The following is a 22,471-nucleotide window of genomic DNA, read 5'->3' as shown; positions in this document are numbered from 1 at the left end:
GAGAGAGAGAGAGAGAGAGAGAGAGAGAGAGAGAGAGAGCGCCATGTACAAGTTGGAGTTTACCTGCTTAAAAGGTTTAAATACCTTGAAGCCAAGAAATGAGAAAGAATTGGGGATATTTCAAGCCAGGAAGAACTTGGAAGATCCTAGCAATGGACAGGGGGGGCAGATCCAATCAAAGTCACTGCCAGGTGCAGAGAGGGAACATCATGGGATGACAGGGCTGTCTGTCACAGATGGCAGCACCTGCTCACGGGTCACTGGAGTGCTGGGGAGAAACGGGGTGTCTTGTCAAAGATGCTATAAGAAGGGTAGTCCCAGTCTAGAACCCATGGCCTTGCAAGGCTCTTCGGAAGATAGGAGACAATCTTTGCAGAGCAAAGATGCCTTTCTGGCAAGACTGTTTTGGTGAGAACTGGTCAATTGGAAAAGAGGAAGGGAGTGCTAGAACAACTGGCCTCTGTTCCCTATAGCACGGGGCTCGGAACTGTCTCAGGCTCTCTGGCCAATGATCTTGGGGCATCTCGATCCTCACAAAACAGAAGTGAGAGAGAGAGCCCATGAACTTAAAAGTGTTAGCTACTCCCACCATCGCTGGTTTAATAAATTCCCCATCTGGCAGAGCCTCAGTGTCTGCAGGAACATCATCTGCCCTCAGCCAGACCCTGTGATGCCCTGAATGGGAGCCAGCAGCACACGCCGGAGCAGGGACAGAGCTCTGTCTACTTTTCATTTGGTCTACCCACTTTTTTTTTTCTTTTACGTTTTTTTATTAAATTATTATCTGTGTACATATTTTAACATTGCCCCCCCCTCCCCCTCCCGGTCTACCCACTTTTAAAATGGGTTTTTGGATGCCAACACCCTGGGACTGTGTGTCCTCTCCCTGACATGGAAATGGTTCCAAGGGCTGCTCAGAGAGGGTGTGGCCCGAATGGATTCCCTCCTTTCACAAATTAGCGTCTCCCCCGCCCCCCCCCCCCCAGCTCCACACAGAGGGCAGGCTCCTCATGGAGAGTCCCATGTAAGGAGCACCAAGAGTACAAAGTGAGGCGAGGACTGCTGGCCAAGGGCTATGGGCCATCAGCGTCAGTAAAGCCATGTGACCAATCAAACCTCCTGGAGAGGGAAGTAGCCATTGGACTCCCAAAGGTACAGCAGGTGGGAGGCTTGGGAGGGAAAGGAAGATGAGCAGGCCCTGTCCCCCCAGGAGCAGACTGACTCCCAAGTTGTGGCCAGGAATTGAGCCCAAGGAAAAGGCCCGGCAGGAACCAGACAGAAGAAGGTGGTGGGGGTGGGCAGAGGCCTTGGCACACAGACATGTTCCCACAACCCCCTTGCTCACAGCCCTGCCGACTCCCTCAACACCTGGTCAGGATCGGCTTTCTGGCAATGCTGACCCACCGAAAATAGAACTATTTGTGTGATGCATATATTATTACATCCTTAGGAAAGTGGCTGCCAGAAGAAAACATTTTTATGTGCTGTGGTCGCACAGATGTTCCGAGAGGCGATTCCAACCGAGTCTGAAGTCAGAGGCCAGCCTCTCGCCCTAGGAAGGCCCTCTCCTCTCCGTGGCTTGGACACGGAAGGACACAGGCTTGCCTGGAAAGCAGGCTGTGCGTCTCTGCTGCCCTATGGCAATTTTCAGTGAGTACAACCTGGAGGGGGAGGCCCTGAAGAAAGCCAGCCCCACCAGGTCCACAGCTCATCCAGAGGCCCAAGGGGTGAGGGCCGTGGCCTGTCTAGGGTGCACACTGAATGAGCTAATACATGTACCATGCCCAGAACGGTGCCTGGCAGAATGGCAGCTTCATTCCCAGGCCTGCCTGGTCCTGGCTCCGAGGCCGTAGCCAGTGGTGTCGCTCTGGTTCCTGAGCTGTGCCGGGTAAGAGTGGGCTGCAGGCCAGCACTGAACATGTTGTCAACCAGAAGACAGTGGCCAGCCTCTCAAGGAAGGATCAGTCTGCCTGGTTCCGGACAATTTTAATTGAGCCTAACACTGTCTGTTCTGGATGATGGCGATGTCTCTGTTTGCAAGCTGTGTGGTAGTAGCAATAGTAGCTATTATTCCCTGACCATAAACCATGTGTCAAAATGGTTTTGTATTTCTAATCTAAAACAACCTCCCAAACAGGCATTATTAGCTCTGTGGTGAAAATGCTGACTTTCAGAGAAGGGAAGTGGTCTGGCCCGGCCACACGGCTGGATCTGAACCAAGATCTGGGTGATTCTGAAACCTGTTTCTTCCATGAGAACGCAAGGCTTGCTTAACTCATCCACGTTCTGTACAAGAAAAATCAAAGCAAGTCACAATCCAGAGCTCTGTATTCCAGTGTCCATCCTGGCCTCCTCTGCCTCTTGCCCCCAAACCCCTGGGTTCTCTGGTCCCTTCCTCTCCTGTCAGCCTTCACAGTCTCATGCCAGCTTCCTTCTCAACCAGGCGCTAGGTCACCCACCCAAGGTCATCCAACCAGCACCAAACCAGTCCTGGAGATCACACTGCTGATGCAGCTCCACCTGAGCCCTGTGCCTCTCCTAGACAGAGAGTGCATGGGCTGCAGCTAGCTGTGCCTCCCGCAGGCAGCAAACGCCCCTGAAGCACCCTCGCCTGGCCTGCCCCCACCCCCCCCCCCGCCCCGTCCCCTACACCCGGAAGGAAGGCCACAAACCTCTTCCCCTGCTGAGGCAGCGCCTTGCCTAACTGCCAAGCCTGAGCCAAGGGGTGTCCCTGCATGACACTCGGGCAGGTGCCTCTGCTGGAGTTTTACTGCCTGAAGATACATCACGGGGTGCCTACTGCTGAGTAGGAAGAGCTCAGCTTGCAAACGACTGGCCTAACCTCCCCACTCAGCAAAACATTCCACCTTCCTTCCTAAATATTTAGAATCTGAAAAAAATATCAAACGAACATCTGCAGGGACTGTCCGAGATCGGAAACGTTGCATCTTTCCAGAGATTTATGGTCTTGCCTGTCACGCCAAGTGACCTCTTAGTACAACTTCCTTTTCAGCAAGTCAGTACCAGGTGAGCAAGACTTCCCAGTGGGGCCTAGGTGGCAGTCTGCCAGAGGGCACCTCCTGCCCTCCTCGCCTGGCAGGATGGCACCACCTGGCTGTGATGAGCTTCCCCAAGGACTGCTGCTCAATTTCCTGCCACAGCTGCAGGGATTTGCCAAACACTTTATCTGCCTCGCTTTCCAGCTGACATCCCTAAAAGACATCTTTTGTTGGGGGTGGGGGGGAGCAGAGTTGGGGAGACGAAGTATGGAGGGAGCTCGGCCTGAGGTGCACTTGGTCTGAGCCTGCTGGGATATGGCATGACCAGGTGTGAAATGCAGCTCAAGTACATGTTATTTTTTTAAAATATGTTTTATTGGTTTTTTACAGAGAGGAAGAGAGAGAGGATGAGAGAAACATTGATGAGAGAGAAATCAGCTGCCTCCTGCACACTACCTATTGGGGATGTGCCCGCAACTAAGGTACATGCCCTTGCCTGGAATCAAACCTGGGACCCCTTCAGTCCGCAGGCCGACACTCTATCCACTGAGCCAAACCAGTTAGGCCTAAGTACATATTATTGTTAAATTGACCAACAATTTAAAGAAAGCAAGTTGGTGAGAGCACTTTCCGTCTCATTCACTGCACTCCCATAAGGCATCTGAACTGAGAAAGCAAGGACTGGGCAAGGCCTGCAATGCCCGAGGGAGCGGGGGATGCTGAAGAGAGCCGCACTGAGTCTATGCCACAGCCCTTCTCAAGACGGGGCATGGGAACTGGAAAGCGAGGGGGTGCTGGGCGCCATGCCCAGAGGAGGGAGACTCAGGCTGTGTTGCTACCGAAGCTCAGGTGCCCTGCACTGCTGCTCAGTGGCCCCTCCGTCTCAGGGGTGGGTGTCTTTCCTGATTCACACGGGATGAGAGTGAGTGTGTGGCTGCAATGAGGCCTCGTTTCCGGAGGAAAAGCCGAGGCCTGGGAAACTGCACAGAGGGCTTAATGGAGGGACTGGCGTGAGGAAGACTCCCCATCTGATCCCCATGGCCCACATCCTGGGAGCACCGTGCCTCCAACACTCTACTCCATGCTCTCCCGACCTGCCCTCCTTCTTTCTCTACTCCCCCTGCCTTTGCCCTCTATTTCTCACCTTGAGGCTGACACCACTTCCTTCATTGACTCCTGGCCACAGGCTTGTCCTCTCCAGCCCCCCTGAAGCTGACCCCATCCAGGCCCTGGTCATCTCTCCTGGACAACCACCCGTGTCAGCCAGCAGAACCATCTTTGGAAAACATAGATCACTCCTCACCTAAAAATTTAAAAACCCTTCTCACTACCCCTGGTGATGACTGTGTCTCATTTGCTCAACTTACTTCCTACGGAGACTCCAATGGAGGAGGCACCCACAGGGCTGAGCACACTCCCAGGGAGCTCGGAGCCCTGCACGGGACCCCTCAGCTCTGGCCCCACTCTCGGTGTCCGTTTCTGGGGCTGCCAACAGAATGCCACGGGCACCCACAAAGTAGTGTCCTGTCTACACTGAGCAGACTGCTCAACCCATTTCTGTGCAAACCTTCACTTAGCAATCAACCGAAGGCCAAGCACAGTGGACAGATTAGGAGCAAAAAAGGTAGTGTGGTAGAAAGTAGCCTATTTTTTTTTTTTCTAGGCGGACAAAACTGGGTTCAATCCTGACTGCCTCCTACTAGATAAACCACCACATGGGAAAATCACTTAACAGCTTGAACCTCAGTCTCCTCACCTGTGAAATGAAAATGGTAATTACCTTGCTTACAGTCTTAACCAAGGAGGCAGCCCTTGCATAACTGTGCATGTTCCCTCCTCATCACTGGAACCCCTTCATCTCCCATCCAAGGCAACCACGCCATTTCTCCAAGGCCCATCTGGGACACATGGCTAACCCGCAGCCCGCATTTCCCGTTTGCTCAGAAGCTGCGCATCATTAACTTATTCTCGTCTCTCTCGCTGCTTCCCTGCCCCTCCTTTTCGAGTTACTTACATTGGAAACCAGCCCCAGCTTTAATGCACCTCAGATGAGTTATGTGACCGGCCGTTAGGATGATGACAGAAGCATGAATTTCCTCATTAAAGCCCAAGAGCACAGGCAATCCAAACAAGGCCGCGGCCCGGACCGGTGTGCTGAGGACAGCCACTCATCAGGCTTGTGTTTGGCTTGGCAGGAGGCACTGCTCACGGCAAGCCGGAACCAGGCCCTGGCCATGGGCTGACAGCTCTGATTTAAGCTATTAGGAAGACTGAGGATTAAATATTTGTCCAGGTCACTGTAAACCGGGTGGAATTATAAACAGTTCAGAGCGGTAAGTGATGCAGGAAACAGTCTCCGGATACAAATTTAGCATTTTCCACCATTGCCCAGGTGGCAGGGTGTGGGACAGGCAGGCTGTGGTAGAGCTGGCTGCCTGGGGGTTCGGCCACCCCTCCCCAGCCAACGGTTCCTGGAAGACAGGGGCCCATTTCCCTGCAAAAGGATGGGCTCTGCCCCAGGGAGCACCAGCCTTGGTTCTGAGATGGCACGCCGACAACCCTGCCCAGAGGCAGAGCAGGGGACCCCCAAGACCCCTTGTGGCTTCAGGCCCTGTGACACAACAGAGGCAGCGGAGGTTTGGCATGGAGGCTCCAATAAGCATCCCAGGCAGGCTGGCTGACAACACATTTGCCTTGCACTTGATTTTTCAAACACATGAAGATGCTTTTGAGACTAAAATACAAATTCACTTAAAGAGTTACTAAAAGTATCCTTTCTGGCATATATGTTTTCTATTGATGGCTACTAAAGTATAATTATCTTATTGAAAGAAATTTATATATATACACACACACACACACACACACACACACACACACACACACACACTAGAGGCCCGGTGCACAAAATTCATGCAGAGGTGTGCGTCTCTCAGCCCAATCTGCACCCTCTCCAATCTGGGACCCCTCGAGGGATATCTGATTGCCAGTTTAGGCCCAATCCTGATAGGACCAGGCCTAAACAGGCAGTCAACTATCCCTCTCACAATCCAGAACTGCTGGCTCCCAACTGCTCACCTGCCTGCCTGATTGCCCCTAACAACTGCTGCTGCCAGCCTGATCACCCCCTAACCACTCCCCTGAAGGCCTGGTTCCCCCCCCCCCCAAAAAAAAACAAACAAACAAAAAAAAAAAACTGCTCTCCCTTGCAGGCCTAGGTCCCCTGCAAGTGCCCTTCCCTGCAGGCCCAGTCGCCCCCAACTTCCCTCCTCTGCTGTCCTGGTCACCCCTAACTGTGCTCCCTTGCAGGCCTGATTACTCCAACTGCCTTCCCCTGCTGGCCTGATCCCTCCCAACTGCCCTCCCCTGCTGGCCATCTTGTGGTGGCCATCTTGTGTCCATATGGGGACAGCCATCTTTGACCACATGGGAACAGCCATCTTGTGTGTTGGAGTGATGGTCAATTTGCATATCACTCTTTTATTAGATAGGATAGAGGCCTTGTACAAAGGTGGGGATCGGCTAGTTTGCCCTGAAGGGTGTCCAGAATCAGGGTGGGGGTTCCCTTAAAGCGTGGGGTGGCCTGGGCGAGGGGTCTATGGTGGTTTTCAGGCAGGCCAAGGCCCCCCCACCCCTCGGTGACCCAAATGGAGTCCCTGGTATCTGGGATTTATTTATCTTCTATAATTGAAACTTTGTAGCCTTGAGTGGAGGCCAGGGCTGGCCAAGGTGTGCAGGAAGCTTGGCTTCCTCCATTGCCGAAGAAACCCAAGCCTTCTGCTTGCTCTGTGGCTGCAGCCATCTTAGTTGGGTTAATTTGCATACTTGCTCCTGATTGGCTGGTGGGTGTAGCGTGTGGGTGTAGCAGAGGTAGTCAATTTACATATTACTCTTTTATAAGATTGTGTGTGTGTGATCACTACCAATGGGGAGTCCAATAAACCCACTCAGAGCTTACAGCAGCACTCACTCTTTTGGATCCTTTTAGGCTTTTATTTCAGCCATTTCTCTCCTTTTGGGGGACCCTGATTACTGTCCCCAGCAGCCTGTTGCCAGCTATCTGGGTTGACTCTCTGCTGTAATTCCCAGACTGCCTATGCCATCTACACAATAGTGTCCCTTGGTTCTCTCTGCAGAAAGCACATTCCCACCAGTGTCCGATGTCTGCTGCCTGCCCACATCCATGCCCCCCGCCATGTATTCTAGGAAATCCAACACTCCTTTCCCATCTACAATACCAAGGATACTCAAGCAACCCAAGTCTGGCCATGATTCTGGAAATGATTCTGGATGGACCAGCAATCATGACCGGGCCAGAGAGACACATCTGGGGTATGCAGACCTATTCTGCCGAGCCACCACATGCAGGGATGTAGTCTTGGCAACATCATTTGCGTCCTAGACCCAGCAGTGCTGGAATGAAACCTGAATGCTCAGTTATGTGAGTTGACTCGTTTCCATTTTTTGCTTAAGTCAGAGTTTTCCTTCTGTCACTTGCCACCAAGAGTCTAATACATGACCTAAATCACAACTAAGAAATGAACCCATTCAAAAATGTTATCGGCAGGTAGGTGTGTCCTAAACATCACAGGAACACTTGAATGGAAACACCCTGACCCGAAGAGAACACCTCCTGTGACGGAATCACTGAAGGCGTACAGGGAGATCATGTCAGGCAGGGGCTGGCCTAGGACCTCTGTGGGGACAACTTCTCACCCATCCTCATGTACAGTCAGCTCTGAGCTGGCACCTGTGGCCAGGGCAACTCTACCTGTCTGGTAAGGCTGCCTCCAAGGTTCATGGTGCCAGAGCCAGATTTGTTGGTTTGCAGCCACAGCATCACCGTAGAGGTCAGCTTGTAATGGGCGGTACGGCCACTGGACTTCTCCTGGGGGACAAGACAGAGATCAGAACCTTGCACACAACCCTGGCTGAGGAGTCTGTGGTCATCCTAACATGCCCCTTTCTAAGACATTGTGAAGAAATAGGCAAATTCTTTGTACTTTTGTGCAGAGGTCAGTACCACACTATCTTTCCCAATCCCAAGTGGCTTTTAAAAGACCGAATCTGCATGGGTATATTCAGCTCTTCTGGGATCTTTACCATCAATGACTACTGCAATCTTGACTTATCTTTATCCAAATGGCTTCGGGCACTTTTAGGAATTAACAGCTTTAGGTATTACAGTTCCCCTCTCCAAGAAGCATCTGCTAGAGTACGGGCTGCGCTGCTGGGCGTGGCATCTGTCTGCAAGGCCCTGGGCCGCCAGCTGCCGGGGAGCTGTACCTGCACTTCCACCACGTGGATGGAATCCCAGCAGCCTTTGATCTTCTTTGATCCGTCTCCAGCCTTCTTTATGAGGATCACTCCAGCAAAGCCATGATCCAGATCCCAGAGGTAGACAGATGAGACGCCGCCTTCAAAATACCTGCAGGAAACAGGCCCATGTGCCCATTAGATGCCAGCTTGTCAAATGACAAATTACAGCCACCAGCCCAAGTCCCAGGGGTGCCATCCAGAAAGGTTCACTGTGTCTATCTGGAATTAAGGACCCTCGCTGCAACGGGTCTAGGGTTGATTTGTGTACATGTCTTGAACAACCAATGGTCGGGGATGGGATTGAAGTATCCTTTAGGGGTCACAGAAAGAACAACTTGCTGCAGCTCGTTAACCAGGACTGAAGGGGTAAGCATGGGATGGAGCTCCCTCCTCAGGCCTGAGCCAATATGGAAAACTTCCTAATTAAGATCAAATGCACTAGGGAAAGAAAAGGCCAGTGGAGAAAAGGAAACCAGGCTAGACCGCAGTCAGTGCCGGGACGGAGCCAGGCTGCTGTGAGTACAGACCGAGGAGTTCAGAAAGCACGGGTGGATGGATCACTGCTGATGTGCAGCACCCCAGATTCTGCTGAGTCTCAGCTGGTGGCTAGCACGTTCTTTACCAGAAAGTCTGTGGCCTCTCTGACGCGTTAACCCCCTTTCAATGGGGTGGCAGGCACATCCTGGGACTGCAACCTCAGACGTGAGCAGACCTCAGATGTGCACCGCGAGCAGGCAGTGTGGCTGCAGTGAGTGTGGGCCCGGATCAGACAGGCGTGGGTCCCAGCCCTAACCCCTCTAGTTACCAGCTCCGTTCATGCCCACATCCCAAAAACTACTTATTAGGGCTACCAGGCACCAACTGTATGGACTGGGCCTTAGGACTGCTGAGACATAAAAACAATTACTATTAATTTTAATAACAAAAACAAGTACTAAGAGTAAACACGTCTGTGAATGTTAATACTTAGAGGATGAGGGTGAAGAAATAGGCAAATTCTTTGTACTTTTGTGCAGAGGTCAGTACGTGACATACAGCAGAGTGTGATCGGGAACACTGAGACCAAGGGAGTAGCCCCACCTCGCAGAAGACAGCCTCCAGCCTGAGCTGTAGGGGCGGTGGCTCAGTGTAACCTCTCCCACTGACTGCGCCCAAGGGTCCTCCCCGCCAGGATTCCTCAGGCAGACTGGGCTCAGGCAGACTGGGCCCCGCCTGCCCGCTGCTGCCACCACCACCACATCCTGTCCCCACTGCTCCATCCCACCATCCACTGTGATTAAGCTGTCAAATGACATTCACAACTCTGCCACTCCCAGCACCTCACGGAGGCAGGTGAGGGCAGGCCTGCCAGGGCTCCGGAGATGCCAGCCCCAGGCTACATGTCAGTCAAACAATGGAGGGCAGGAAGGGGCTTGGCTCCAGAAAAGGAGAAGTGTAGTACTATGGGGGGAACAGACAGACAGACACACCTATGGGGGCCCAGAGCTCAGTACCATCCCAAATAACCTCAGGGACCTCACTCAGGAAGGTTGATTCTCTTGTTCCAATTCTCTTTCAAACCAAACACTCACACACAACCCTCCCTCCCTAGGACGGAGGGAGGGGAAGCAGACAAGGGCTCTGGTCTAGGACCAGCCCTGCAGAGAGCTGCACGCACAGGGACTTGTGGAGATGTCTCTGTCACGTCTTAGTGAGCCGACATGCTCAGGTGAGCTCGCAGCAGGGCCTCCGGGAGCCTTTCTGGCTTGTTCTCCTGGATTTTGGTGGCTCCCTTGGCTCCGAGTTCACTAGGAGGCACTCCAACTCCACCGAAGGAGAGGAGCAGCCCAGCACAGACCTGTGAGCGCTGTCCTATTGGTGACAGATGGATGGGTTCTCCCACCCCGTTTTCCCTTTCAGTCTGCTGGTAGGGAGAGCAGCCCCACATCAAAAGGAAAAACCAACAACTTGAAAAACTGTGGCTCTTCCTGTGCTGGCAAAAATGACAGGCCGATAATTCCTTCTTTCCGTTGGCCATCCTGGCACGAAGGCTCGAAGCCCAGTGGGCATTTCCATCCTTCCGCCCCCTCACAGCTCACAGCCCCATCCTCTGCACCAGAGACTGGTGTTGTTCTTGTCCAAGGCTCCCGCCCTGAGTGCTGGGAGGCCGGGGAGAGCGGGGCAGGCAGGCCTGAGGGAACCAGGGGCGATCGTGGCGGCTTGATAGCCCTGGCGACACCACCTGGCGACCAATCCAAATGCGCCAGGTGGCCTACAGTTGACCCCACTCACTCTCATCCTTCAGATTTGTTTTCTTCTAGCAAAATAAAACAGCGGCGTGAATGTTTTATAAGGTGGAACTGGCTGTTTCCAGTCCAGCGTCCCTCCCATGGCCCAGCTCCCACGCTGGGCAGCTTCTTCTTGGCTTGCTCAGCTCCATGCTGACCAGGCCCAACATTTCAAAGTGCTGGACACAAAGGAGGCAAAAATGCAATCTCAACTCTCACCTCCATGTGGCTGTTTCCCCAAAGTAAAAAAATTTATTGCGACATTATAAAAAAAGGAAATTTAAAAATTAGCCCACAGTACCATATATCAACTTATCCCATAAATCTGATTTTCCCCAATTCTCTTCCAGTCTTTGTCCAGATGCGTAATTTTTATGTAACCATAAAAGCCCGGCAGTGGGACTGCACTGAGCTGGGTTCTCCTCACTTGGCATGGAACCCTCGGTGCTTCTCCATGGAGCCACATGATCTCCGTAATTGTTTTTAAGAGCTGGGATCGTATTCCATTGGGTAGAATCCTAATTTACAGTCCATTTGACTTTTAATACAGAAATGACGCTTGGAGCTCACTGTGCCTGCCCCTCTCCCATCGGGCGTTCCCCGTCGGGGCGGACGTGCCAAAACCCACAGTTATGGCCCTGACACCACAACAATTCAAGAACGGACTTGCATTACACCCACCAAAAGGGAACTCCGGGGATGTGAGCAGCTGCGAGCGGCAAGTCTCAACCCGAGGTTCCAGGACAGCGAGAGCAGGGGCTGGGGGAAGGAAGGGCCGGTTCAGAGCCGCCCAGAAAGACCTGCATCTCCGACAAGTGCTGTCAGGACCTCTGTGCAGTCAGTGGTGAGGCGACTGCGGGGCACACAGTCAGCCCCCCGTTACATGTTATGGCTCTGCTCTGCACGTGAAGCATTAATTAAAGAGGGACCTCAACAAGTTTTTGAGAATTTATTTTTACCTGCCGTACTTTGATCATCATGACATGAAACAGGAAAAAAAATAATTTTTATGTGGCTCACATTTACGAGTTTTTACATAAAGGCTTTTGTGGGTATTTTAAGAATGTGCTAAAATGTTGTCTGAAACCACATAAAGCCATCTGAGGAGTTGCCCGCCAGAACTAACAGCACACACATGGAAGCACTTTAACTGGCCTTTGTATATTTAATGAGTCAAATAGTATTAATATTGTTTAAATGCTAACATGCTATTTCAATAAGGTGGCTCTACCATCGCCAGCACTCGCTCTTGGGCCTTGCACGTCAACGTGAATGAATGATCACATGTGCCCCAGCGAGGAGAGCAGCTACAGAGGAATTAACCAGGCCCTGCCCTGGCTCCTCCCGGCTCCCCAGGACCGCAGGAGGCAACAGGACGGCTGATTCGGGCTCAGGAGGGAAGGCCCTCCTCCTGCAGTGAGGTCTCTGAGAACGTCTTTAAAAAGTAGAGGCCCAAATAGGAAAGCACAGGCTTTTCTCAGGCCTGAATCCCCACGTGCGGTGAAGAGGGTGAGTGGCCAATAGCTGGACAACACAGAGACGGTCTTCGGGGACACTGTGGAGAAGCCGCCTTGTAAAGTCTTACACCACGAAAGCTCCAGGAACGTCAGGAGTGGGGAGATGACAGGTCACTCCAGGAGCAAATGGAGTAAAACTGGGCTGGGGTCTGGCAGAAAGAGAATTTCAACCGAGTGACACTGTTCTACACACAATCTGGGGGGCTTTTTCGGCTTTCCCAGTAAACACTGACATTTCTCAAGGCAAATGGAACTGCAGGGAATTCCATAGTCGGGACTAAGGAGATGGGGCCACCCTGGGTTGGTTCTATGTCACTGACAACAGGCAGATCAGTGACAAGGGGACACCTGTGTGCCGGATGAGCCAGGAGCAAAAGGCAAGACCCTCAGGTGAAGCTGACGACTTATCAGCACAATTAAGCATCTGGTTGAGTTTATTTTCTGTCGTCAGCCAGATCCCTGAACTTGGACCAACTAAAAGCCCAACATGTCAGTAATGCTCAGAGTTCTATGTCCTTTCTCCCTGAAATCACTCTTCCACTTGAATAATGGCACAGTCACAAATACAGATTCTACGCCCATAACTCTTCAACCACAAGACTTCTGGGGCAAAGGAAAAAAGGGGAAAACATAGTACTTCACACTCAAAATGACCTACTTCACAAAAGAAAAAATAAAATATTTCGGTTCCCAAAGCTTTATGGAGTGTTTGAAGCTGAGGAATGCGAAGAGACCTCGGTGGAAACTTGTTTCGGGAATCGGAGCTGTGGCTCTGAATTAGCCAGTTCAGTCCTGGCCAACATTGGGCTGTAAATGGAACAGGAAAGATGGGCTGGAACGGACTTTGAAGTTGGCTGTGAGTGCCGCTTTTCAAATCATCTCCTGGGAGAAGAGCCGGATTTGTGCTTCTAATACAGAGGTTCCCCTACAGCTAATGAGTCACCAGCTGTGACCTTCCACAAAAGAGCCGAAGCCAGGACAGACCTGCTGGGAGGGAGCAGGCCTTCCTGGGCTCCCTCAGCCGTGGTCTCAGCCTCCATGGGCTGGGCCGCCGTCACAGGACAGGGCTAGGAGGCTTGGACCTCCAGCAGCACAGTGACACCTGCAGTGCACAGGTAGTCACCCCAAACTCAGCCAGGGCACAGAGCATTGTAGGGGAGCCCCTAGATGCTGGAGTGGGAGGGACTTTCCCTGCAGTTGCTTCAGTAAAGAAAGCCAAGCGGAAGGCAGGCATATTTATTCGGCGCTGATGTGGTCTCCCCAGCTCTGACTGTTCTGGATCTGGGGGCTGCATCGGGGCTGTGTGAAGCAGACACACCACAGCCCAGACTCCTAACAGCCTAATTGAGTTGGATCAAAACTCTGCTTACCTGACTCTAGTGACAAGGAACTCACTACATTCCCTAGCAACCATTTCCCTTTTGAACATTTCAAACAGTTCTTGCTGGACCTGAGTAGAACTTCTACCTACTGCCTTCAGGAAACGCACAAAACCAGACTTCATGCCCTTTCCTCATGAAGTCCTTCTAAATATCTAAAGATGGCTTACATAAACCCCGAGGTTTCTTTTTCCTGACCTTCTTGTTCTGATATTATTCCTCGTAAGACATGATTTTAAGCCCCCATACCTTGGTTATCCTCCTCCTCACGGGTGTGAGAACAGAAATAAATGCCCAACTAAGTGTGAACCAGCACAGCTCTCAAAGCGAGCAGCCCAGCCATGCAGGAACGCAAGACCGGTCAGCTTTTTCGGCAATCACGCTCAGTCATACTGACACATACGGAGCTTGCACTCATCTCTAATGAAACAGTTTTTCTTTGTGTTGTCACGAAATTGTCTCCCACACCCTACACTTTTAAGAACTGGGTATACTGGGCCAGGCATATCACTTTGCATTCAAATGTTTTATGCAGTCCTCACAGACATGGTCTTCACCATTTCAATCATCTGTGTGGACCAGCTCTCTGAACCTCAGAATTCCAAAATTTTCTGGAAAGATACTGTGGCTGGAGAGAGGCTTGGGGGGCACCTGGTGGTCAACCTGGAAACTCTGGTCTGAACACTTCTTTCACATCGGGGAAAAGACGGGAAGTGCCCACAGTCTCAGTTCTGGCTGGAGATGAAGGGACCTGCTAGGATGGCTGAGAGAGGGGGGTACGGGGAGTGGGGGGGGGGGGGGTGTGGAATATATATATATGAGGTGGGCTTGGCCAAAATGCCAAAGTTGAGACTAAAAATTCAAATGTCGGTGCAATGAAAATAATGCATCCCTCTCTTCTCCAGTGCCACACTAGGAACACGGCCCTTCCAATGTGCAAAGCCCTAAGATCCCACAAGATTCTCACTTCCTATCTCTGTCCTCTGTCACATACGTGGTCGGTTTGCTTCTAAGATCTCATAAACAGTAATAAATAGCGAGACCTGTGATAAATTGTCATGACAATAACCAGGAGGTCATACGGGCACTGGTTCAAACATCCCATGCCTGATGTCTGATGTTATTGCAAAGACAGGGAGGTAAAGCCCAGGGCAGAGCCATTCCGCCAGCAGCTGGGATTCTGCCCCAAGACAATACCTTTTTGTTTCCTTCCAGCTAAAAAAGAAACGAAATCGCCAGCAGCTACTAGCAGTAGTTTGTTTTTCTGATCATCCTTAACATCCTATAACACACTAAGGCACTTGGTATCCACAGGTGGGAACAATTCAATTCTACTCCAGGAAAAAAGGAAAATCTCCAATTTGCTTGGAGAGGCATCTAAAAGCTGGCTTGCTTCCTTGCAGTGCAGACCGACATTCCTTTCCGTTGGCTCCAAACTGGCCACTGCCGAGAAGCTAAGCGTATCCCCTGCCCAACATGAGGATGAGGGTGCTGCCGATGGGTACCGCTTCTGAAAAGCCCCCAGACAGCGCCAGGAGGCAGGCTGACGGCCACAACTGTGAGGGGCTGGGACGAGGGGGGTCTCCTCCACCTCACGGATGTTCTAGAAAGAGCACAGGAAAGCCTGGCACAGAGCAGGCACACACCGCTGGTGGCCGTCCATTTTCATGAGGGTCGTCCTCTCTGGGCTGAGAAAGGCAGATTTTCTTCCTTCTCCTAAACTCGGCACGTTCTGAACAGTCCGGGAAGCAAGGTTCTGCTTGCTCTGTGAGCACAGTCCCATACCCCAACCCCGCCTGGGGCTGAAGCTGGCTCCGCACAAGATGGAAAAAGATCAACACTTGGCTTCGGGCTGGCCACGTCCAGATCTGCTGCTGAAAGCCATCCACCCTTGTTTGTGTATTGAGACCAGCTGTTTTCACCACGATCTGTGGAACGTGTCCTGGAGTCTGCCCATGGACACAGGACAGGTATTCTGCAGAAATGCCTTCCAAGACACACAGGTGCAGCAATCTCCGAGCTTACATACCAACGGGCGCAGGCATGTGCGACTTTAAAGCCAGTTGCACTCAGAAGTGCACATCTGGACCGCGGCTGCAGCTCTTTATGGCCTCTCTTTACAAGGGCTTCAGTTTTTTCACTTGAAGAGAAATAACGAAGGCCTCTCTGGAAAACAAAGGTGCCGCTGCAGGGGCCACCAATCTGGCTGTGGGCTCTGAGCAAACAGTTTGCTGCTCAGCACCACCGCGACCAGCTCTGCCTCTGGACTGCTGTGAAAATACTGCCAGTCCCGCTGAGCCCAGCTCCTGAGAATGTGCACGGCCAAGGCCTTCTGGAATGTCAGAGCCATCACTGTTGTCCCAGAGCTGCCATTCTGGGTCAGGGGCTTTGCACTCACTCCTGTACAGTCAAGGAGGCTGAAGCCCAGAGAGAGGGAAGGAATGCACCAAGTCACACAGCTGAGAAGTGGGAAGTTGGGGTTGGACTTGGGGTGTGGCTGGCCCCACAAGGCCCTGGTTCAGCCTGTGAGGTTGAATTTAGGTGCGTTAAACACACACATGCAACCAGGCCACTGTACACACTGCCCAGGCTGGAGGAGAAGCAAAGGAGGAGAGGCTAGCAATCTGGGGCAGGACACTGGCTATCTTGCATCGGGAGCTCCGAAAAGGAGGGCCAGTGAGGCACCAGGGCCTGCTGGCTGGGCCTCTGGAAGACCACCCATCTGGATGCTGCCACAAAGCTGCTTTCCCCAAAGAGGGACCTGCCGGCAGCAGCCTGGGAAACAGCCAGGGAGCACAGGGTCTCTGGCGGGAGCCTGACCACCAGAGGGAGAGGTTCCTGGCTTCCAAGTGGTGTCTTCACCCCAACACGTGGAACTGCATAACCTAAAGCGTGACCGTTCACGTAGTTATAGGAACCCAAGAATTCTGGAGGATCAGAATCCCGGATGCTGACTCGGGGACCATGTTTGTAAACAAACTTGTTTTCTGCACACTCCTGTTCTCCGTTTAGCTTTCTTTAGCTGATAAAATCAGTCAGGGCATGCCAAGGCAACCAGCAGTGCACACCCCCTCCCCAGCCTCCAGGCAGGGGCCACAGGCCGGCTTGTCTACATCTCTCTCTATGGGCTCCTGACGGTGGTCAGGAGAGCTGAAACTCACACTGGGAGAGCAGGAAGCCGGCTCCCTCCTCCCCCCTAGCTAACAGGGTCCTCTCCCCCATCTCTCTGTTCAATTAAAACCACCAAGTAACCAAGTGAGGAGGACTCGGGTTTCCCCATGAAGTGCTCCCAGCACTTTTACATGAGCCTAAGGCTATGGCAAGCCAGGGCAGGGCTATCAGAGGCCCTCTGTGTGTGTGGCTGCAGATAGAATGAATATATGTGAAAACCCAAACACAGATTGCACTGACGACAATCTGAAAGCCAGACAACTCTGTGTCTTTACCCCACTGCCCCTGGAGCCAAGCTCGGCATCAAGCAGTGCCTGTCACAGGATCCTCTGGAGACCCTGACGTCTGGGAGGAGGCCTACCCCTCTGGGCGAGGGGAGAGGGTTTATGCCTTGTGAGCCACTGAGATGTAGCTGAAGGGCCAGGGAGTGAGGGGGAGTGTGCCAAACCAAACGGTCCAGGTTTCATGCTGCTCCAGCACGTTCCCGATCACTCCTCCCATTACCTCATGCTCACTCCGCTCAGTGCTCTCGCCCACTTCCCAGCGGGGCTCTGAGGCTGGAGGCCGAAGGGACTGGCCTGGTTGTTTCTGGCAGTGCCTCAGGAAGCACTAGGTAATCTTAAACTACGCTCTCACTCAGCCAGAATAGGAGCGTGGTTGAGACTAAGGAGCCAGAGTAAGGGAAGTCTGAGTCAGGGTCCTTCCACTCCCAGCCTCTCCAGTCTGGCCTCCAGACTGCCTATGGAGGAACTTCTTAGGGTGCAATTCAGAGCTGTCCTAGGTGCCTGTGGGGCCCTGCAGACCCCTGATGCATTAAGAATGTAACGGGAAAATAAACTAAAAAGAGTACGCCAAAAAACAAAGATAACTGCTGCAAGAGAGACTCAACTATTATACTGACAGCTTGAAGGTCACCGAGTGGACAGGAAGCCTCGGGGACAGCACCGCACCGAATGCCCCCCTCAATCCTTAGGGTGGACAGTGGTACCTTTGAAACAGATAAGGAAACCAAAGCTCAGAAAGTTTACGTACTTGCCCCAAGTCGGTCAGTGAATAAAAGCAGAACAGAGAATCAAGTCCACGTTTCTTTCAAAGCCCAAATCCTCCCCATCTGCACTCCGGCCTGGATAGTGTGGCATCGGAGACTTCTGAGGGAGGCGTCTGCGCCTCCTGCCTGGGCACCCTCCCACCGTCAGTTACTTGCTTCCCAGACCTCTGCAACTTCCATTTCTTCAGAAGACCTTGTGCTGCCTTCTACAATTCCCATCTGGACGGAAACACTAAGCTTCCCCAGGCCCAGAGTTCCCAGCCAAGGAAGGCACAGCCCTCGGAGCCCAGAGCCCAAGGTCTGGGAACAAGGATTTTCAAGGACCCAGGTAACCCAGGCGATGAGTTGTTTTCACACATGACTATGGATGCCCTGCCCTTCCTGGGCCGGTGCGGCTCAAATGACAATGACATAGGGACGGAGAATGGAAAGAAGCAGCAGAAACAACCACAATTCTAACATGGCCCCAGGAAAGGGGGAAGAGGCAGGGGGCAGGGAAGGTCCATCTACTAAGCACCCAGGCCGCTTCCAGGAAGGCTTGTGGGCTTCTGGCACTGCCACAGGGGACCAACCTTGTCTCATTCTGTAAACTTCTTCCAGACAAGAAGGGTTGATTAGAAAAGCTAATTAAAGCTTTTGAAGATTATCTCAGACCTAAAGCAAGAACATAATATGCCTTCCCTCCCTACTCCTCTCCCCCCCCCACTGGGACTCTGGCCTTCATTAAGCTTTGATTTCAATCAATTGCACACCCACTAAAATTAACTTATAAGGCCAATAAATTGCAACCGCATGTTTGAAGGTATTATCTGCTGCAAGCCAAGAGCCAAGGATCGCAGAGCACGGGGCAAGATGTCTGGCACAGATGGGAGCAATCATCTCTGGAAGAAAGCAGTGCCAGCCCTTTCGGTTAGAACATCTGGCCTCAGCAGAACCCGGCTGACAGAGGCAACGGTGAGACACAACATGAAAGCCGGAGCAGAGAAGGTTCCTGTCTTCTCGGGAACCCGAAAAATCAAAGCACTGACCTCGGGGTTTGTGGCAGCCGGCTGGTGCCTCACATCACAAGTGAGATGCTCCTTCGGCAGCTTCAAGTGCCTACCACATGCCGAGGGCCCCAGGCCTAAGTCTCTCTCAGGAAAGATGGATCACTTTGGCCAAGTGATGAGGTTTTATAACTGATGAGCTATCCTAGGCTTGGGCCTGAAAAGGCAGTCACCTCTGCCAAGAAAGAAGTGATCTCATGACCCAGCCACCCAAGTGTCCCTTACTCCACCGACCAGGCCTGCGTTCTAATGGCATTTCCTAGACCGAGCCAGGCCCAAGAATGAGAGGTGGAACACCATCTGGGGGCTTGATAGGGAAGAACGAGAGTAACCTAGGTGTTGGGGAACAGGATGGGAGAGATTGGGGGGAGGGAAGTGATGAAATTCAAGACGACTTCAGAGTAGACAATGATCTCACCCCAGCAAAACATGCCTGTCCTCAGCAAACTGACTACTTCAATCCAAAAACAGACTGTCTGGGTAGTGCTAACAGTTGCTTGACAGTTATCTTCCTGGAGGGGATGGGAGGTTACTACCATGGACCCATTCTGCCACTAATGATGGCAAACAAAAACCCCGATGAATGTGGGAGGGGGTGGAAGTTGGGGTTGAGGGTGCAGTAGAGAGCTCTGAGCAGTAGGACGACAAGGAATGGATGGCTTCAAGGGATCATGCAGGACACACAGCTCGTGTCTCTGGGCCCCCACTCACCTCTGCCCACCTTGGGGAAAGAGTCCTGCCCCCGACGGCTGGCACATTTATTCCATATGGAGAAATGCTGCGCGCAGGCAAGAGCGGGTGCCACATCCCCAGAGGAGTTAAGAGCCGGAGAGCCTGCTAGTCCATCCATCCCTGGCCCCCCTCCCTCACCCAGACCATACCAACTCCATGTGCTGATAATTAATTCTAATTCCCTGCAAAGTCAGAGCCTTAACAGGCCCGGGAGCAAGGCCCAGAGCCCAGGACAGATCCAAGGCCTTCCCCAGGATGCTCATGGCGGAGAGAAGCCTGTGGGGTCAGGGAGCACCTGCCTCTGGGAAGAGCTGGCATAGCTCCAGCAGGACACTGCCCTGCGTTTCAGCTCCAAATCTCTGCATGCTCACTGGGTCCACTTCCCTCATCCTCTTAAGGAGAACATCAGGAGGAAGCAGGGCTAATGGCCCCACAGTCAGACCCAGCTGTGGACAAGCTCTGGCCCCCTACTTAGCAAGTACCTGGCTCATAGCAAGCACTCAAATGCCAGGTGAGTAAATGGACTCTGGAGTTGGATAAGGATGGCTTCCTAGACCAGTCCCCCAACTTACTGGCTATGTGAACTTGGGCAAGTTATTCAACTCTTAAATCTGTCAACTCATTTGTAAAACAGGGAGAATCCTCTCTCACAGGCTGTTGGGAGGTTAAATGAGATGAAGAAGATCATGAGGCAGTTAACACAGTGCTTGCACAGTCACCGGCTGGCAACTGCTGTTATCATCGCTGTTGTTTTATTATCAAATCATCACTATAATATAAAAATGATTCTGCTTGGCAATTCTTAGTAACTGGATTGGCTTCTTGCCAACTAGTCAGATAAAGGTGTTTGTCCCAGGTAGTAACTCTTCTACCACGGGGGAAAGTTCTAGTATAAAAGCTCTTCAAATACTGAAGAGCAACTGCGAAGAGCAATAATCTGTGGAAACTTCAGACAAATATGAATTTAAACCCTAGCTTTTCACCTCTACTTCCTGCAGCCTACTGCGAGTCATTTAGCCTCTTGGAGCCTCAGTCTCTTCATCTGTAAAAAAGGGGCAAGAGTATGTTGCCCAGATGTTCTCAAAAGGATCAAGGTAATGTAGTAGGTAAAATGCACAGTAGTGCATTCTGAAAACAGTGCGGCATTTGGCTGTGCTGTGCCCCTCGATGCCATTCATCTGCTGAAAGGTGGTAGGGTTATTTGTGTATCGGGCTGAGATGCCACTTTTCCTCCTGAACCAGCTTCTGAAAGAGTCTTCACTAAATGTGTGACATCACATCTGCTATGAACTGGAAGAGCATTCCAACGTCTGGGAGTGGAGACCTGGAATTCCCACGCCAAGTGAGACACCAGCAGCTCCGCTCCAGGGCAGCTCAGGCTCAGCGCTCGGCGGCTCGGTTTCACTCTTTTCCTGTCCATATCCTCGATCAGGGTGCAATGCCACCCACCTTACGCTCAGGAGATCATGTTTACACCTTTAAAAGGTAATGTAAAATGAAAAGAGAAAGCAGCAGGGACTTATGTAGCCTGCAGAGCTTAACATTTTTACTACCTGGCATTTTACAGAAAAGCCTGCCAATCCCTCTCTAGGTGACTGAGTTTGTACAGTTTCGCTATGTAATATAGAACTTAAGCGAAAATGTGAAAAAAAGAAAAGAAAAAAATAAGAAAATGTGATCCTGTTGATTAAAAAAGAATACTGTGGAGAATAACCTTTCTGGAGCTTTTCCTTGCAAGGCTGGTAGATTAAGTGGCCACTCTTGTTGGCGGTGGGTGGGAGGCAGGACTGGATGGGAGAAGGAAGAAGAGGTAGGGATCTAACCAGAACCAGCGAAACCACTTCCTGAGGAGCAACTCAGGAGCCAGCAGAATGTCAGCTCCACTGTGTTAAGGACCTCAACTCGTCCTGCCCTGGTGACTGGTCTGGAAGCTGGGACCCCCGGGCATCAGGTAAGAACTGGGTCAGACATGCAGTATGAACAAGAACAGAGGGGTCTTTGAAGATACGCTTGGGTTTGATTCCTGGCTCTGCCTCTTGCCTGGGACAAACACCTTTATCTGAGCCTTAATTTCTTCATCTGAAAAGTGAGAACTGAAACAGCCATCATGTTTGTGGGGATTTGTGACATGTTGGAAATTCCTGGCACGGTGTCTTACTCACACTAGGTGCTGTCCAACAGCACCTGCTGCTATCAGGAACCATGGCATGAGCAATGCACAGATAAGGCTACTTATGACAGCATTCTACCACTGAGCCATCTCCTCCCTGACCCAGCTAGAAAACTAGTGCCAGCATCTGCTCTGGTTGCAGAGAATTTTAAAGAGCTAGGCAGGCCAAGCAGCAGGTTCCAGGGAATCTATGGGCCTGGCCCCTCTCGTATTTGTGATGGGCTCATTAAACCGTGAGAGCTCAAGGCACCGGGAGCAAGGAACTCACAGGTCTCGATACTGGTCAAAGGCATTGTTGGCTTCCACCTCCAGCTTCCTCAGCCGAGCAGAAGGCATGGCCCCATCTTCCAAGGGAGGGTCATACTTGTTACTCCATGGTGACCTGGAGGAAGGAAGGAGAAGGAGGTGACATGTATCATTTTGGGGAGACACCACCTGTGACCCGTGAGTCCAAGCCCCAGCTGTCCAAAATTTCAGAGAAAAAGCCACTGCTCACAGCAAAGATTTTCCAGGCCCTGACAACGCAGCATTTTTGAGGACTGCAGAGAGGGCTCAGCAGCAGCCCACTTGGGTATGAGCCCATGGTCCACCTCTCACCAGCTGTGTACTTCTGGCATGATACCTTTGTAAAATGAAGCTACCACGTGCTCCCCATGGGCTGCTGTGAGGAGCAAAAGAGAAAATACAATCTGAAATGCCTGGGCCAGAGCCTGCTATAGAGTGAGTGTTCAACCACTGTGCTTTCTTTCTTACTTCCTTTCTAATGTCCCCGTTTTCACCATTGTACTGACCAAGAGAGATGCTCTCTCTCTTCCCTGACCTG

The 22,471-nt window shown here is 51.8% G+C and overlaps 1 protein-coding gene across 2 annotated transcripts in view; it reads right to left on the bottom strand.

Annotated features, from left to right (window-relative positions):
* Window positions 1-22,471, bottom strand: part of CAPZB (capping actin protein of muscle Z-line subunit beta) — a 113,689-nt gene that overhangs the window by 8,086 nt on the left and 83,132 nt on the right. For both annotated transcript variants that reach the window (XM_084875259.1, XM_084875258.1), the window contains exons 4-6: window positions 21,917-22,030; window positions 8,286-8,427; window positions 7,771-7,887 (exon numbers count right to left, since the gene is read on the bottom strand). In XM_084875259.1, coding sequence (XP_084731385.1) covers window positions 7,771-7,887; window positions 8,286-8,427; window positions 21,917-22,030 — 373 coding nt within the window. The remainder of the gene's footprint in view (window positions 1-7,770; window positions 7,888-8,285; window positions 8,428-21,916; window positions 22,031-22,471) is intronic.

Source organism: Pipistrellus hanaki (assembly GCF_964339955.1).
Source record: "Pipistrellus hanaki genome assembly, chromosome: 2".
Lineage (NCBI taxonomy): Eukaryota > Metazoa > Chordata > Mammalia > Chiroptera > Vespertilionidae > Pipistrellus > Pipistrellus hanaki.
This window is presented reverse-complemented; position numbering and strand designations above follow the sequence as displayed.